A 15,557-nucleotide genomic window follows, 5' to 3' on the forward strand; every position below is an offset into this window, starting at 1 on the left:
ACATAACTGAGCGAATGACACTTAATGACAGTTGTCATAAACATGCATAAAAAACCTTCATATTCATGACATGTGTCATGTCATGATTATGTAGGTGTCATGTCATGATTATGAAGGTGTCATGTCAGTCTTATGCACACCCCTTCAAGTAAAGTGTAACCGAAATTTGCATGTAGATACATACTGTATTTCTCACTTTATCACTCGTCTGTGCTTGTCAGATTAGAAAAAAATAGGAGTGAGTGTTTCTTCTGAGAGTGTAATGAGCATCTGGAAAAGCTGCTTAGTCTGGTTTGTGTTATATTTTTCCTGAACTTATTATCAGAGAGAGAGAGAGAGAGAGAGATAGAGAGAGAGAGAGAGTGAGAGATTGTTTTACCCGTTCTGCATGGATATTTGTGAGGTTTCTCGAGGACCCAGTTGGCACATGAATCCCTTTTGTGTAATTGATTGCTATTGTTATGCTAATTCATTTTTTAAATTAGTATCACCTAACTTTTCCACTTCTAGTTATTACTGGAGTGATTGCTGAGTTTCAGCTCTTTTGGAAATCTCCCTTTTCTTTTCCGTACCTCTATTCATTTCTGAATGTGCAGATATATCACAATGAAGCAGTCTGATAATTAAGCTCTCTTTCTGATTTATGGTGCTCTCTAGATATTACGCAGATTGGGAAAAACAAAAGCTTTTTTAAACTTGACTGTCTCAACAACTTCGGCACAATCTTTGATTGATGCTTCCTCAGATGAGAGACATGCATATGATTAATGACACTGTACAGCACTGATATGCTATAACATTATTGAGAAAATAACTGCATTCAAATGCAGTTCACCTTAATTCAGATGGAATTGGATTGAACTGAATTGGAATTTATGAGATAATTGAATGCAAATCTCAAATAGGGTGCCGGTTGAAATGTAGAATTAAAAGCTAAATTCATATAACTGCAGTAAATAAATGAATGAATGAATGAATGCATGAATGAATAAATAAATATTATTTTCATAACAAATTACATTAATATTCATAAAAAGAAAAAGAAAAAACACAGAGATAAATATTTTAAGTATGTTGAAATGTGAAGTCAGTGACTAAACACTAAAGTTTTCTGTCAGAAATAATTAAATTATAAACTTCCAGACCCTTATACAGAGTTTAACATCATACAGGCTATTCTTATCTGTGTAAATACTGTATTATGCCATCTAACATTGGTTCTACACTTGCAATTATAACATTTAGTTAATTTAGCAAGCTTAAGTTAAATTCAGTGCTCTCTTCCACTAACTGAATAAAATCATATTCTGTAACAACTTGTAATACATTAGGGGGAAAAGACAATGTTTTGAAAGTCCCCTTAACTTTAAGCGCATTATCGAGAATTTTGACCACAGTGAATTCTAGAGATCCATAATTCTATCTGCTTTGCCACTGTTTGACACATGTTTGTCACTCTTTCTGTCTCCTTTAGTTGCACACTGACTTGGATAACGGGGAGAGTGGAGTGAAATACACTCTCTCAGGCGATGGTGCTGGAACCATCTTCACCATCGACCAGATCACCGGGGACATACACGCTTTGCGTAGTCTGGATCGCGAGGAGAAGCCTTACTACACGCTACGAGCTCAAGCGGTGGACATCGAGACCAACCGACCGCTGGAACCAGAATCAGAGTTTGTCATCAAGGTGCAAGACATCAACGACAATGAGCCAAAGTTCCTCGAAGGGCCCTACACGGCTAGCGTACCCGAGATGTCACCTGTGGGTAAGAAGCCCATTAAGATGTTTCCCTAACTTTTCATTCATTCATTTATGGAAATACTACACTAAGTTTGTACTACACAGCATTTATTATACAACTAATGGTTTATACAACTTAAACAGGATTGCTGTAAAAGTATTGTTTATAATGGCATTAACTAATAGTGCAAAGAGTTATCTTAAAAAATGATATAAAATAAAGCTATAAATATTAAAGCTATTTTTTCAGTACAGTAGAACGATTCAAACAAAACTTGTAGCTAAAATTAAATTAAAATAAAATAAAATAAAATAAAATAAAATAGTGGAACAATGCAAACAAATGTTAGAGCAAAACTACACTAAAATGAAATTACATTGTAAAAAAATAAAGAAAGACTAAACAAACAAACAAATAAAACAAGCAAATAAAATGGAAGCCAATCAATGAAGCCTAAATGTTACAAGGATGACTGTCACCGTGTTACAGTTAGGGATGCTAGAGGTCGTATTTTTTCCTCATGTTAATATGGACTTTGCCAAATATTTACTGGTGTGGCAGAGGGGAGCTAATCCAGACATTTGTGTGTGCCGTCAGATAATGAGAAGTGCATGGGCTCCAAATCCCCACCAAACTGGATTACACAGACCTAGTGTAACACCCCTGTGGACTGTTTGTTGTGGTTTCTTCCCCTTGTGTTGGTTTAGCCCGTATAATTATTAGTTAATTACCCTCATTGTGTTCACCTGTCTGCCCCTCGTTATCTGCCCTATAAGTTCCTGTCTCTTGTAATCTAGTACCGTGATCGTGACAGAATAACCGACCCTTTAAGTAAAGTATAGCGGCGTCTTTCCCCTCGTTTGTTTTTTCCAGTTTTTGTCAGTTTTTATTTAGTTTTTTTTATGGATTGTCCATGGTCCCAGCTGACCGTGGACATCGCGGACAACAACACCAGCCCCACTCTCCACACACCGTGACGTGACACCTAGTAGGATTTCTCATCTCACATGGTAGAAACCTTGATTGTATTACTGATTATTTCACCAAGGCATCTGCTCTGGGTGATGATGGCAGTGGGATCTTATTTTGTTACTGTCTGTGCTTCTCTAAAAAGGCTCGTCTCTAAAGCCGGCCAGAAGTTGTATTGATTTCCACACAGCCTAATCCAATCGCTATAACTACTAGCAGATCAATGTAGCGCTATCCTCTTGCATTCATGAAACACATTGCGGAGCTTGTTAAAGTCATAATGGCCTCCATTATTTGGACAAATATTCTTAATCGTGATGTCAAATATGATTGCAGACAATGCATCAATCCCTGAGGCCAAGCTGGGGAGCGATGTAATATGACACTCCGTTCACTGCAAACATGATGGTCAATGAAATGCTGCTTGCTTTGTGTTATATAACATTTAACTGCATACTTCACAGACTTATAGTCTAAATGAGAGGCACAGAAGAAAGCTTGTTTATTAACCACTTTAGTTGCAAACCTGACAAAAGAGCCCACAGTTGTTATTTGCACTCATTACATGCTATTAAAACATATTAAATATTGAAGCTATTTATAATTAGACTTCAACAAGTCTATAAATTATGATGGCATAATGAAGATTATTCTTCAGCAGAGTGGAACAATGCAGACAAATGTTGGAGAAATTTAAATTAAATTAAAATAATCACAATTTAACCCATGAAAGTCAATCAATGAAGCCTAAACATAAAAAAGTCACAGTCATAAAATTGGGATATTGAAGATCACAGATGGGCCCACAGTTGTCTCAACATTATTTAGAATAACAATATCAACATTATTTAGAATACTAAATTATATATATATATATATATACAGTATATATATATACAGTATATACTTTAATCCAATTAAATTCAATTTCTGAGTTATTTGTATAGCACTTTTAATGAATGGTAATTTTGACAAAGTTGCTTTACAACCTTCAGGAATTGCCTGCAATAGTACGAGCGGCCGTAAACAAAAGCAGTAATTCTCCGGTACTCACAATAATTTGTAGTCAGAGGCCCCAAGAGAGTTCAGTCTTAAGCTAAAGCATTTAGAGACTATTTTAGGTGAAAGCAAGATTCGGTGGAACTGTTCATAATCCATAAGTGTCTGATAAGACGTCTGTTGTGCTTCAACATTGCTATTCAATGATATGCAAGTAAACAAGTCCTCTAAAAAAACAACATGAAGTTATCTTAAAATATTACTATTATGTTTTTGTCTTCATCTGCCTTATATTTCTGTATAATTTTATTTTGCAGTCTTTCTGTTGAGTGGTCTGTTGTAGCATGTAATTAAGTTGGTCTATTCAAGTGGTTCCTTGTGGTTGCAGAGAGCATCTCCAGCAAATTTTGAACTCCATGGAATTTAAATCCATGTCTATTTACTTTGAGCTCATCTATGTGCGAATATACTTCCAAATAAGGAGGAAAATATTTTTATTTATTGACTTATTTATTTAGTTGTAGTAGTAGCAATTGTACATATTCTCATAAAGTAAAAATAATGGCACAAAAAATTCACACTGAATACTACCGATATATATGGTTCAAAGATGAGATGCCCCATTTTGGTGTTAAATTTACTAAATTAAATTTACAAAAGTGATTGTATGTCCACTTCAATGTTTCAAATAACATTTGTGAAAATAAAATGTCAAAATATGGGTGAAATAATGGTCCATCGTCATTCAATGCAACATATATATTTATGTACAAATGAAACAACATACTTATTCTGCATTTATTAAAATATATAAATGAGAAAGTGATCAAAAAATTGTATTATACTAATTGTATTATTTTTTTGCTCAGAAAAAAAAACTAATTAATCAGGACATATTCTAATGTACAAATATGCTTGAGAAAAAAAAATTATATATATATATATATATATATAAATGAGGAAATATAAATAACTAAAACTTATTGAAAATATGTTTATGTAAATATATTTTAAAATCTCTGTTAAACTCATGCAAGGTAATTAACCCAAGATATTTAATTATAGAATAAAGACCTGTCTAAATTAAAACAATGCATAGGTTATTACTGCAGTCTATCACTGCTGAATAATCCACATGATATCTTCACACTCTTGAATATATCTGAGGATAAAACAATTGGAAATGCAGAGTGCATAGAAAGTTTAGATGCATAAGGACATCTAATGAAATCTAATACTGTAAAACTGAAAATTGCAGGTGAGAAACCACTCGTTACAACACACTGTACAGAATATCACTGATTAAACAGCCTTTCATCTGTTGAGCAGAAAGCAGATGTTTAGATTAAAACATTTTGAAATGAAAGCTTTCGAGTTTAAAGAGGTTTTGGAAATCATGGAAATGTCAAGCATCTATCCAAATAAACAAAAAAATAAGAAAAGCTTTGGCATGGCAAGAGGTAAAGTCTGACATACGATTTGGCATCGAGCGTAATAAACTACATGCCTTATCCAGCACCAAAGCCTTTTTCATGTTACTTCCCCTGAGGATGACAGATCAGGGTAATTCACTTTGAGATTGCCTTTTCCTTGATCTGAATGGCAATGAAATGAAATGAAACCCTCCCCTTCCCAGCTGAATCAAAGCTACTCATGATCTCAGCATAAATGAGCCTTGCTGTTACACACAAACAAGAGGCTTTGTACATATTTCTTGACTTTGGATGTATTTTTCATTGGGTTAACAGAATGTGACTGTCTAATTTGAAGGTCACATAAAGGACTGGAACTGGGTTTTTAATGCTTTTCAACTCTCTATGTGGAGACCAGAACAATCTGAGTGCATATCGATGTGTGCTGAGAGAACTCAAAAAAGAAAAAAAAAAGGTAAAAATCAAAGGTAATTGCATCAGCTTGTTAAAAATGACTTCCGTTGGGAAATGGCCTTCATTTCAAATCTGTACAATTACTTCTCGGTTCCTTTTGTTTTTTCCCCTCTCTCTCTGTCTCTCCTCCATGGCCTTCGAGTTTATTTTCTCATCTCAGGCAGTGATAATTCACTCTACTTGTGGTTTGAGTGATTCCATAAAAGACAAATAATCACAAATGACCCTATGTATGAATTGTCCCTGTTCATGTTGTGCACAATTCTGCAGTGCATGTTCTTCGAAACAAGAATGTGTTCAAAATAATATTGCATATAAAAGTAATCTTTCTCCACCTCTGAAATGACTTTTGTACTGATGTAATCAAGGCTACGGGGGCGGAATATAATATTCAGATAATAATAATAATAATAATAATAATAATAACCAATCATTTCCACAATCCTGATAGCCTAAATAAAACCAAAACCCTACATTATTTCACACTGAATATGTTTGCATTCTCTTCGAATTTGATTAAAAAATGTTTACTGAACATGTGCTTTTTAATATTTATACAGCCATCATATAGGGCCAGAGGCTACATAAGGGCCAGGTTGGCACTGGCCAACTCAGATTGATGGCTGGTCCACCCAATCAAATGAGACAATTTGATTGATTTTGTAAGAAAGAAAAAGCCTGCATACTTGACAATAGTCGCTCATTTACATGAACATACGAACTACTAGAACATGTAAAAACTAATTAAGAAGGAATAAGATCCTGGTAGATGAGCTCTGATCTCCAAGTTGTGTGTTTCTATGTTTTTAAATTACGTTAGAAAACACTGCCTCATCATCATCATCATCGCGATGCAGATGTTCTATAGCTTTAGCAAAACAGCATGATACCAAAGTCCCTTTAAGGCAAGTCGTTTCACACGGCGGCCATCTTTAAAGCACCTCTCGGGCATGCAAGTGCACTACTATATCTTTGAATGGAAAACATCAAATTATTCAAAACTGTTCGCCAAGCTTACGATTGAATTTCATATTTGAAATCACCAATGAAATCTGACAACTGTCTTATAAATGTTGTTTCTTTCACTCAAATAGCGTTAAAAAAGCGTATTATTCAGGCTAGATCAGCCAGTGCACATGCGCAGTCCTAAGCATGCGTCTCAGAACGCTGACTGTTTGTATAGCAACTGGGACTTCTAACGGCAGCTGCAGTGACGTGAATACTTTACCGATTAGCGTAAGAGATACATTTCACAGTGTAGACAGCTTCAAAGGTTATAACGGGAGTTTTTGAGAGTGCTTAAACCCACATTAGACTTAAGTCAGTGATAATGCTCTTTGATAATGTAAATATTCTTTGCTCGCTTTCTGTATATAATGTATACGCTGTTTGATTAACTGTGGAAAAGAATGCTTTATAATTAGTAACTTACAATGTTTTTATTTTTTATTTTATTGAATTCACATTAAATACAATGTTAGTCATATTAAAAATATTTTAAGTACCCATATCTGGTACTTAAGTAAAGAGATGGGCTTTAAGCGTAGTTAATAGATTACAATAACATTAGGATACTTTTAGTAGATGATGCCGTTTTTAGCTGTCAAAATTGGCTTCACTATTTTTATTTCATGTTTTGTAAAATTATTTTTGAAATACGCACTGAGGTCCACCCTATTTCTCCAAGGTCCACTCGCTTTAATACTTCTAGCCTCACCACTGGGACAGATTAAGCCAGTAATAAAAGCCTACTGGCTATTAGATGAAGAACAGAAGTGCACTAGAATCAAAATCAGAGAGAATTTCTAAAGTAAAGCATGATACTATGATGTAAGTCAAGGCTGGGCAACTTCGGTCCTGGAGGGCCACTGCCTTGCGGAGTTTAAGTATATATCATAATTACCGTGATTGTGAGATGCCAACGTCCTCGTAGAACTTGTAATTACAACTTGTGAACTGGGAGTTTTCTGAGAGCTACAACTTGTCCACTACCACCTTACCTCCTCAGATTCATTCGGCGCTATGTTCAGTCATTGATAGTGCAATAGTTCCGAGTCCAAAGGTATGAACAGCTCCAAGTAGAATGTCACGTGTTTTCATCTCGAAATCACAGTAATTACGACACGGCGTGAATGCAGCATTAGTTCCAATCCTAATCAAACACACCTGAACAAACAGTGTCTTCAATGTCTTCAAGATCACTAAAACAGGCAGGTGTGTTTGATTAGGGTTGGAGCTGAAATCTGCAGTACAGTGGCCCTCCAGGACCAAAGCTGCCCAGCCCTGAGGTAAGTGGTGTAGACTGATCTATGTCATTTTCTTTAGATTATAGATCAGTGGTTACACCATTTAATCAAACTGGACTGCAGTAGTCTTGAAAAACATCAATAGTTCCATGCTGTGGATTGTTAAAGGGGTCATATGATGTTGCTAAAAAGAACATTATTTTGTGTATTTGGTGTAATGAAATGTGTTTATGCGGTTTAAGGTTAAAAAAACACATTATTTTCCACATACTGTACATTATTGTTTCTCCTCTATGCCCCGCCTTTCTGAAACAGATCTTCTTTATGCACCAAGAGCTTGTAACACTCCAAAGAGAAAGGAAAATTGAAATCGCATCATATGACCCCTTTAAGTGTTTTTAACCACATGTAGTACAGTTCATATAAATGTAAACAGACCCCTCATGCATCCTTTTAGACGTCTACTAGAAAAATATTAAAATAACTCCATATGTGTATGTATGTATATATGTGTATGTATGTATATATACTTATAAAAGTGAGCTTGTGATTGAAATAAATGTAGTTTCAGAATGCTGTTACTTATAGATCTGAATCACAAGCTAAATGAAATAAAGTTATTTTAAAGTGGTAGTGGAGGACTGAAAGGATGCATTTTACATTTCAGTTGTATTTTCCTATTTTTACCTTTAACTGATAGAAGAGATTAGACTAAACTGAACAAAATGAGCTGAAAGAAGATTTTGATGAAAAGAGAACAAAAGATAGAGTGATAGAATGATAGAACGATAGATAGAACGATAGATAGATAGATAGATAGATAGATAGATAGATAGATAGACATTAAAAAACAAAACACACGATTCCTACTAAATGTGAGGTGGTCGAGCGCATTGTGCTGCATTTCAGTAAAACACAGTAATTCAGCGACCCGTGACCATCAGCTCTTTCTACAGTACAGATGATTTGTCATTTATTGGGTAATTTAAAAGTGCTGCCTTTGTAATGTAAAAACTGCTGTTTCAGACATATCAAAATACAGTGGAGAAACAGTACATAGCCATATAGTTGTTGTTTTTTATCAGCCCATCATAACCAAAGCATATAATGATGTACCTGCATAGGCCTGTTTTCGAGTCCCAGTCAAACCCTACATGCTATTACAGTTACAACCTTGAAGAAAGCATGTCTTGCACATTTCCCATATCTATTCATGCAGTTTAACACAAACAAATAATATCCTCTGTGTTTGCAGGTACATACGTGATGAAGGTGACGGCGACAGATGCAGACGACCCTACATACGGCAACAGTGCTAGGGTGGTGTACAGCATACTTCACGGCCAGCCGTACTTCTCAGTGGATGCCAAAACAGGTAAAACACTCCTCAATGTTTTATAGCAAATATGCAGAAAAATGTTGGCTACATAAAAAATGAAATTATTACTATAACAACCAAGTTCCCCTGTTTTGTTTGTGTAATACAACAGAGTAGACTCATTCATTTCACAGTTCACAGGTTTCAATGTAATTACATTCATTGACCCTATTAGACAAGTAAGCTCTGCGGTTTGATTTTATAATGTGGCCAGCCTAGAAAATGGATTTGTAACTCAAAATAAACTGCAATTCATTTTGAATAGCAGAACAGTAACGGACATCCTGTCAGCTAAACAGGCCTGAAAAGATCTATAATTATACAATCAGGTGCTGCATTTCAGACCCTCCGAGTAGAAAATAAAGTCAGCTCGGTAACAGCAAATGGATTTTTCTGTTGTTTATATAGCTGAGGGAACTGTGGCATCATCAAATGATGCAGCAAATAAACTGCCTTTTATTTTCTGCCAGTGAACACTTTGTTATGCAAAATTCAGGAGAGTTTAAAGCAATGAATGGGAATCTACAAATGGGCATCGTCTGCAATCAATGAACTGTAATATCCAATATGCGAAAGCACAAACCTGCAAGGTAAACTTGATGCACAGAGCACGTGCGAACATTTCCTGCTTGTTTTCGGCATGGTTACGGCCTGTTGTACAAGTATGAAGCATTGCAAACAGGAATATATGAATAAAAATATAATATCCTGATATCAGCAAGCCCGGAGGGAGGGCTCAAAGGATGAAATTCTGTAGCCGAACAAATAAAATGACTAGTAAGGAAGAAAAATCTGTTTTTGTCTCAGGCCATATCAAAAAATTTGCCAACACAAACTGACAGTAAACAAAAGCCGTGAGAGGAGGGTGGGAAACAAAGGCAGGGGGTAAAATGCATAACGGAATCAGCACTGAAAGTTGTGAGAGAAAACAGACTCGGGAAACACAGACCTTAAAGGAATAGTTTATCCTAATATGAAAGTTTTCCACCATTTAATCACTCAAAGTTGATTCCAATCCTGTATTATTTTTTTCTTCTTCTCTCTGTGAAATAAAAAAAAATGAAGATCTTAGGCAGAATTTCTGCTTCCAATGCAGGAAAAATGAATGGTGATGCAGTAAATGATAACGAAATGTCATTTTTAGGTGAACTATTAATTTACCACACTAAACTTCAAAGAGAGATCTGTTCACGCGAAACTAAAGTCAAAAACAGATCCATCCTGTAACAGACAGAGAGAATCACATGTGACATCCCTCTTACGTTTCATCTGAAACTTCCATTGTATGAAGGTCCGTGCCCTTTTTAACCATCCACCACCATGTCTAATTCATTCTATGAAGCACTCTCTTGATCTGAGAAAGCTTCTTGTGGTGTTGGGAAACGCATTAGTTGTGCTTTATGGAAGGATAGTGAGGAAAGGTGTTGCTACACTGGCTTTGTTGCCTTGTTAAGGCTGTCAAGTACCAGAAGATTTAAGAATGACCTCAATCTTTTAGCTGGAGAAAAACACTTGAATGTAGAGGTGTACATCAGTGGTTCCAGAAGGTTTTTACAGTCTGATGCCCTACAATAACATTTTTAAGTTCTATAGTACTTTATGAGAAATCTTTGTGCAGATGCTTCCAAAAAAATAATAAAAAAAATGGGAGAGCGTCACTTTTTATTTGTTAACAGCTGATTCCTAAACAGTAATGTGCTCTAAATTGGATACATTGTAATGTAATGTCTGGGACTTTTCCAAAGAATAATAAAGCCAGATATATATATTTTTTCCAGTGTAGACATACTGTAATGCTTCCAGTGAAAGCATGTATGGAAACTAAGCTGCAAAAATAGTACATTTGTAAATTGTGATTGTGATCATATCCAAAGAGACATTAACATATGGATGCACACATTGACATAAATGCCCACTCAATATTCAGGAACATGCATTGTGAATGACAATATAGACTAAGATACATGAACTTCCCAAATTCCCCAATCGACTTCCCATTCCCATCTGTTTAAAATAATATTCCAGGTTCAATACAAGTTAAGCTGAATCTTGTGGCACAGTGATGATTACCACAAAAGTTTATATATATATATATATATATATATATATAATATATATATATAAATGGGGGGGTAAATGTGAGGTACCTGCAATAAAAGTGAATGGGACTAATCTCTCCAATTAAATCAAAATTGGGAATTATTTTTTGTGTGGTATATTGCTGTTTTATAATATGCAATATTCCATACAAGTATATTATCTATATTCCATTTAAGTATATTATAGTGATATTGTCTGTGCACATCATTTCTTTTTATTCAAATCCATGCACCTTTGTGATCTTTCTTTAAAAACATCAAAGTCTCACTTTACATTTTTTTTTTCTCTTTCTAAAAGCTGTTTTACTCAGAAACATGCCACAATAGAGAAGGAAAGACCATCAGAATTTCCATTTCATGCTGACTTTAAATTAGTCTGTAAAACGGCTTTTAGAATGAGAAAAAAAAATGTAGAGTGAGACATTGATGTTTTTAATGAAATATTACAAAGGTGCATGAATTTGGTGCATGCATAGATAGATAGATAGATAGATAGATAGAAGTGCTTTTGTAAGATTTATGCTTTTATATAATACAAAAAATGGCCACTTTCAATGCAAGTTCCTCACTGTAAACCTAACCACTTCAATTATTTTTTTTTTGGTTATTAACATTATATTCCAGAAGCTGCTTCACTTGCAGTGAACCCTGAGTATTCCTTTAATATTAACATTCAGAGAAAAGGTTGAGAATAGTCATTGAATAATAGAGAAAAAGGCTTTTTTAGTATCAGATGGCTGTGGTATCAGAGGCTAACAGGGCCATGCTAACCTTGACCCGTTCCGTGTAGTAGCACACTGTGTTACGCAGACTAAAACCTGCTGGGACACACAACCACCATGATAAAGGTGTTAAAAAAAATGTAGGTAACATCTCATCAGCCAGGTATTTCATTGGGCAGGACTAAATTATAACCTCCAAACACTAATTCAAACCCTAAAACAGCACAAATATAGTGTGGTATGTCATGCAGAGAGGTAAGACAGACTTTCAGGATACTGATAATGGCGCAGAAATGACACACTACACCTTTAGGTTCAATTTGCTTCAGTTTCTTTTTCCACAATGCAGCAGAACTTCATCCATTTCCTTTTTTTGCCACTCTCAATTTTCTTATCTCAATTGTGTCTGTTCTTTTAGATTACCATTCACATCCCTTTCTCAGCAGGCCTCATTCTCAGGTCTAAACCCTATTCTTCTCCTCACCTTACCCGCTTTTCTGTAATCCGATTCTCTCCACACACTGATACCTGCCTGTATTCACAGCCTCTTTATCTATACTCTCTGTTTACCTCACTATCCCTTTATCTTCCTTTTCTCTGGTCTCTTCTTTCCATTAACGCAGTCTGACTTTTTTTCGTCTTGTGTGCAGGAGTCATCAGGACAGCTCTACCCAACATGGACCGGGAGATGAAGGAACTGTATCAGGTCCTCATCCAGGCCAAAGACATGGGCGGACAGTTAGGGGGTCTGGCAGGGACCACCACCATCAACATCACCCTGAGTGACGTCAACGACAACCCACCCAGGTTCTCCAAAAGTGAGCCACTCTATAACTGTATAACTATCAGCTCATGTAAACTCAAAGCAGTCAAAAGTTTGAATACACCTTCTCATTCTTTTGTTTTCAATATGTTAGATCGATAGTGAAGTTAGCAAAACACAAATGGAAGTATGGGAAGTATGGAAATGGAAGTATGGGAATTATAATTCCCATACTTCAATTTGTTCCATTATTCCATTATTATTGTTCAATTAGTATCCCATATTTCCATCACAAATGGAAGTATGGGAATTATATAGTAACTAAAAATATTATTATTATTTTTTTTAATGGCAAAAAAAATATGTAAAAAATAAATCAAGTAAATTAAAATAAATAAAATAATTAAAATATATTAAAATAAAAAATAAAAATAAAATATAAAACTGTAGCTCTGTAAATAAAATGATTGTATGCACAAATAATTCAGACCATCAAACAAATTTAAAGCATTTATGCATAAAGCATTAGATCAATTTTTTTTTATATATATAATGAGAAACATAAATTCAGGCAAGTGTGTCTAAACCTTTGACTGGTAATGCAGCATTTTCTTTTTAAATACACATTAGGAAGCTTAAAATGTAATGCATTCATAGAGAAAATGTATGCAAATATTTCTTGAAAAATAAATTAATAATCTTGAATCTATGAATCTTGTTTGCATAAAGGAAGAAAGGCAGCATATTTAACAGCATCTCCGGAGTAGTAGAAAAAAGAAAAAAAAACACACAAATATCATTAGTTCTTGAGTGTATGAACACACTAGACATGAATTAATGAGATTTCAGAGAAACCAGAGTTTCCTAACAGCAAAGAAGCCATAACAATGAGCATGCAGTCTTAGGGGCCATTCACAAAGAATGTATATTTGCTTTGAAAAAATCAAGATGTGGCCAGTGGAATGGGGGGGGAAACCTAAGGTTGAGAATCATTTTTTTTTTTTAAAGTTGAACTTCTTTTAACCTGAGCGCCACGTTTTTACAATGGCCTGCCATGCATGAGATGCTGCAAAAGACGCAAGAGAGCCTCTTACCGTCCCTGTTCACAGCTTCTATCTAACAGTCTCATATTTTATGCATTTATATACTTGTCGATTTTACTTTGTTTATTTTTCCACTGGAATAAGGCCTAGTCTTTAAACAAGTACATGTGAACAGGCTCCATTTGCGCTCAGAAATCGTGAAATAGAATTCATGTTGAGTTTCAGTGATGAGCACTGGTTTCCTCGCTGTGTAAATATTGGTAATGCCCTGGGAGCGAAACAGATTTCCATCTGCACGTCTCAGAGGATGGCACTATGATGACTGCTGCATTCTGGGCCGTGTTTCTGCCTCTCTCTCTCTTGTTGTTTGTTTTTTGGTGCATTGCACTAATGCATCTAATGACTTCTTAATTAGCTGAGGTGTTTTATTTTTTTATATATTTTTTTGCAGCCACGGCCACTCAACACATTAGTTTTCACTAATCAGCATGATCTGTTTGTGCCTACCATGCATGTGTCTTCACCAGCATTGGGGTAACTAACTAAAAGTAGCGATTTTACTAACTTAACTACATTTTTAGTAGTGTGGCATTAGCTCAGCTGTTTTCAAATTAGTGTAGCTTTCCCAACAAGCATTTTTCCAACAAAAATCAGTGTAGTGTGAAACCAACACAACATCACTGCTTTTTATTTCACATTTACAGCCAAGTGCATTAAGGCAGTTATCAAATGCTCAATAACTTCCAAAATTTGGCACAGGAGGAGGAATACTGTGGCAGTGTGAATATGTTGTTTTGTAAAAGTAAATGTGCATTTCAGAAATCTGAATCAGTGAACTTTTTTAACTGATAAACTGCCTCTTTTCTATTGTCCTCTTGCATTATCAGCACACGTTTTTTCCTGTTTAATGCTGTAAAGCTGCTTTTACACAATCTGTATTGTATAAAGCGCTATATAAATAAAGGTGACTTGACTTGCCTTGAACATTAAATCAGAACCAATGCTATTTATTTGCTTAATACACATTCCTGGTCTTAAAGGAAAATGGAAAATGTTCTCGCCCTCAGGCCATCCAAGATGTTGATGAGTTTATTTCTTCAGATTTAGAACAGATTTGGAGAAATTTAGCATTACATCACTTGCTCATTAATGGATTCTTTGGAGTGAATGGGTGCCATCAGAATGAGAGCCAAACAGGTGATAAAAACGCTAGGGCTGTCAAAAAAAATTTTTAATTTCGAATATTCGTTGAATTTAAAATAAAAATCCACATTCGAATGCAAAAACGTTGCATTTTCGAATTTTAGATGTGTGTTAAGGAGGCAGCCTTATCAAGTGAATGGGTGCCATCAGAATGAGAGTCCAAACAGGTGATAAAAACACTAGGGCTGTCAAAAAATTTTTTTAATTTCGAATATTCGTTGAATTTAAAATAAAAATCCACATTCGAATGCAAAAACGTTGCATTTTCGAATTTTAGATGTGTGTTAAGGAGGCAGCCTTATCAGTGGCACACGAAATGCGATGACGATGTAAGTGTCGTTGCAATATAATGTTTTTGTTAACCTATCCAGTTGAAGCCACTGGATGCGGCGCTGCTGCGTTGCGGGAAAAGAGAACATCAATGCGGAGAAGATCTTTTTTACGTCAAAACTGAAACCAAGCCGTTCACACAGAACACATATTTCGCGCATTTTCTAGAGGGAC

The 15,557-nt window shown here is 35.3% G+C and overlaps 1 protein-coding gene across 1 annotated transcript in view; it reads left to right on the forward strand.

Annotated features, from left to right (window-relative positions):
- LOC107753275 (cadherin-12-like) overlaps positions 1 to 15,557 on the forward strand; it is a 148,043-nt gene that overhangs the window by 86,022 nt on the left and 46,464 nt on the right. Inside the window, exons 3-5 of the mRNA XM_016569405.1 lie at positions 1,475 to 1,769; positions 9,101 to 9,220; positions 12,695 to 12,862. Of these exons, the coding sequence (XP_016424891.1) occupies positions 1,475 to 1,769; positions 9,101 to 9,220; positions 12,695 to 12,862 (583 nt within the window). The remainder of the gene's footprint in view (positions 1 to 1,474; positions 1,770 to 9,100; positions 9,221 to 12,694; positions 12,863 to 15,557) is intronic.

Source organism: Sinocyclocheilus rhinocerous, unplaced genomic scaffold (genome assembly GCF_001515625.1).
Source record: "Sinocyclocheilus rhinocerous isolate Xijiao unplaced genomic scaffold, SAMN03320098_v1.1 scaffold411, whole genome shotgun sequence".
Taxonomy (NCBI): domain Eukaryota; kingdom Metazoa; phylum Chordata; class Actinopteri; order Cypriniformes; family Cyprinidae; genus Sinocyclocheilus; species Sinocyclocheilus rhinocerous.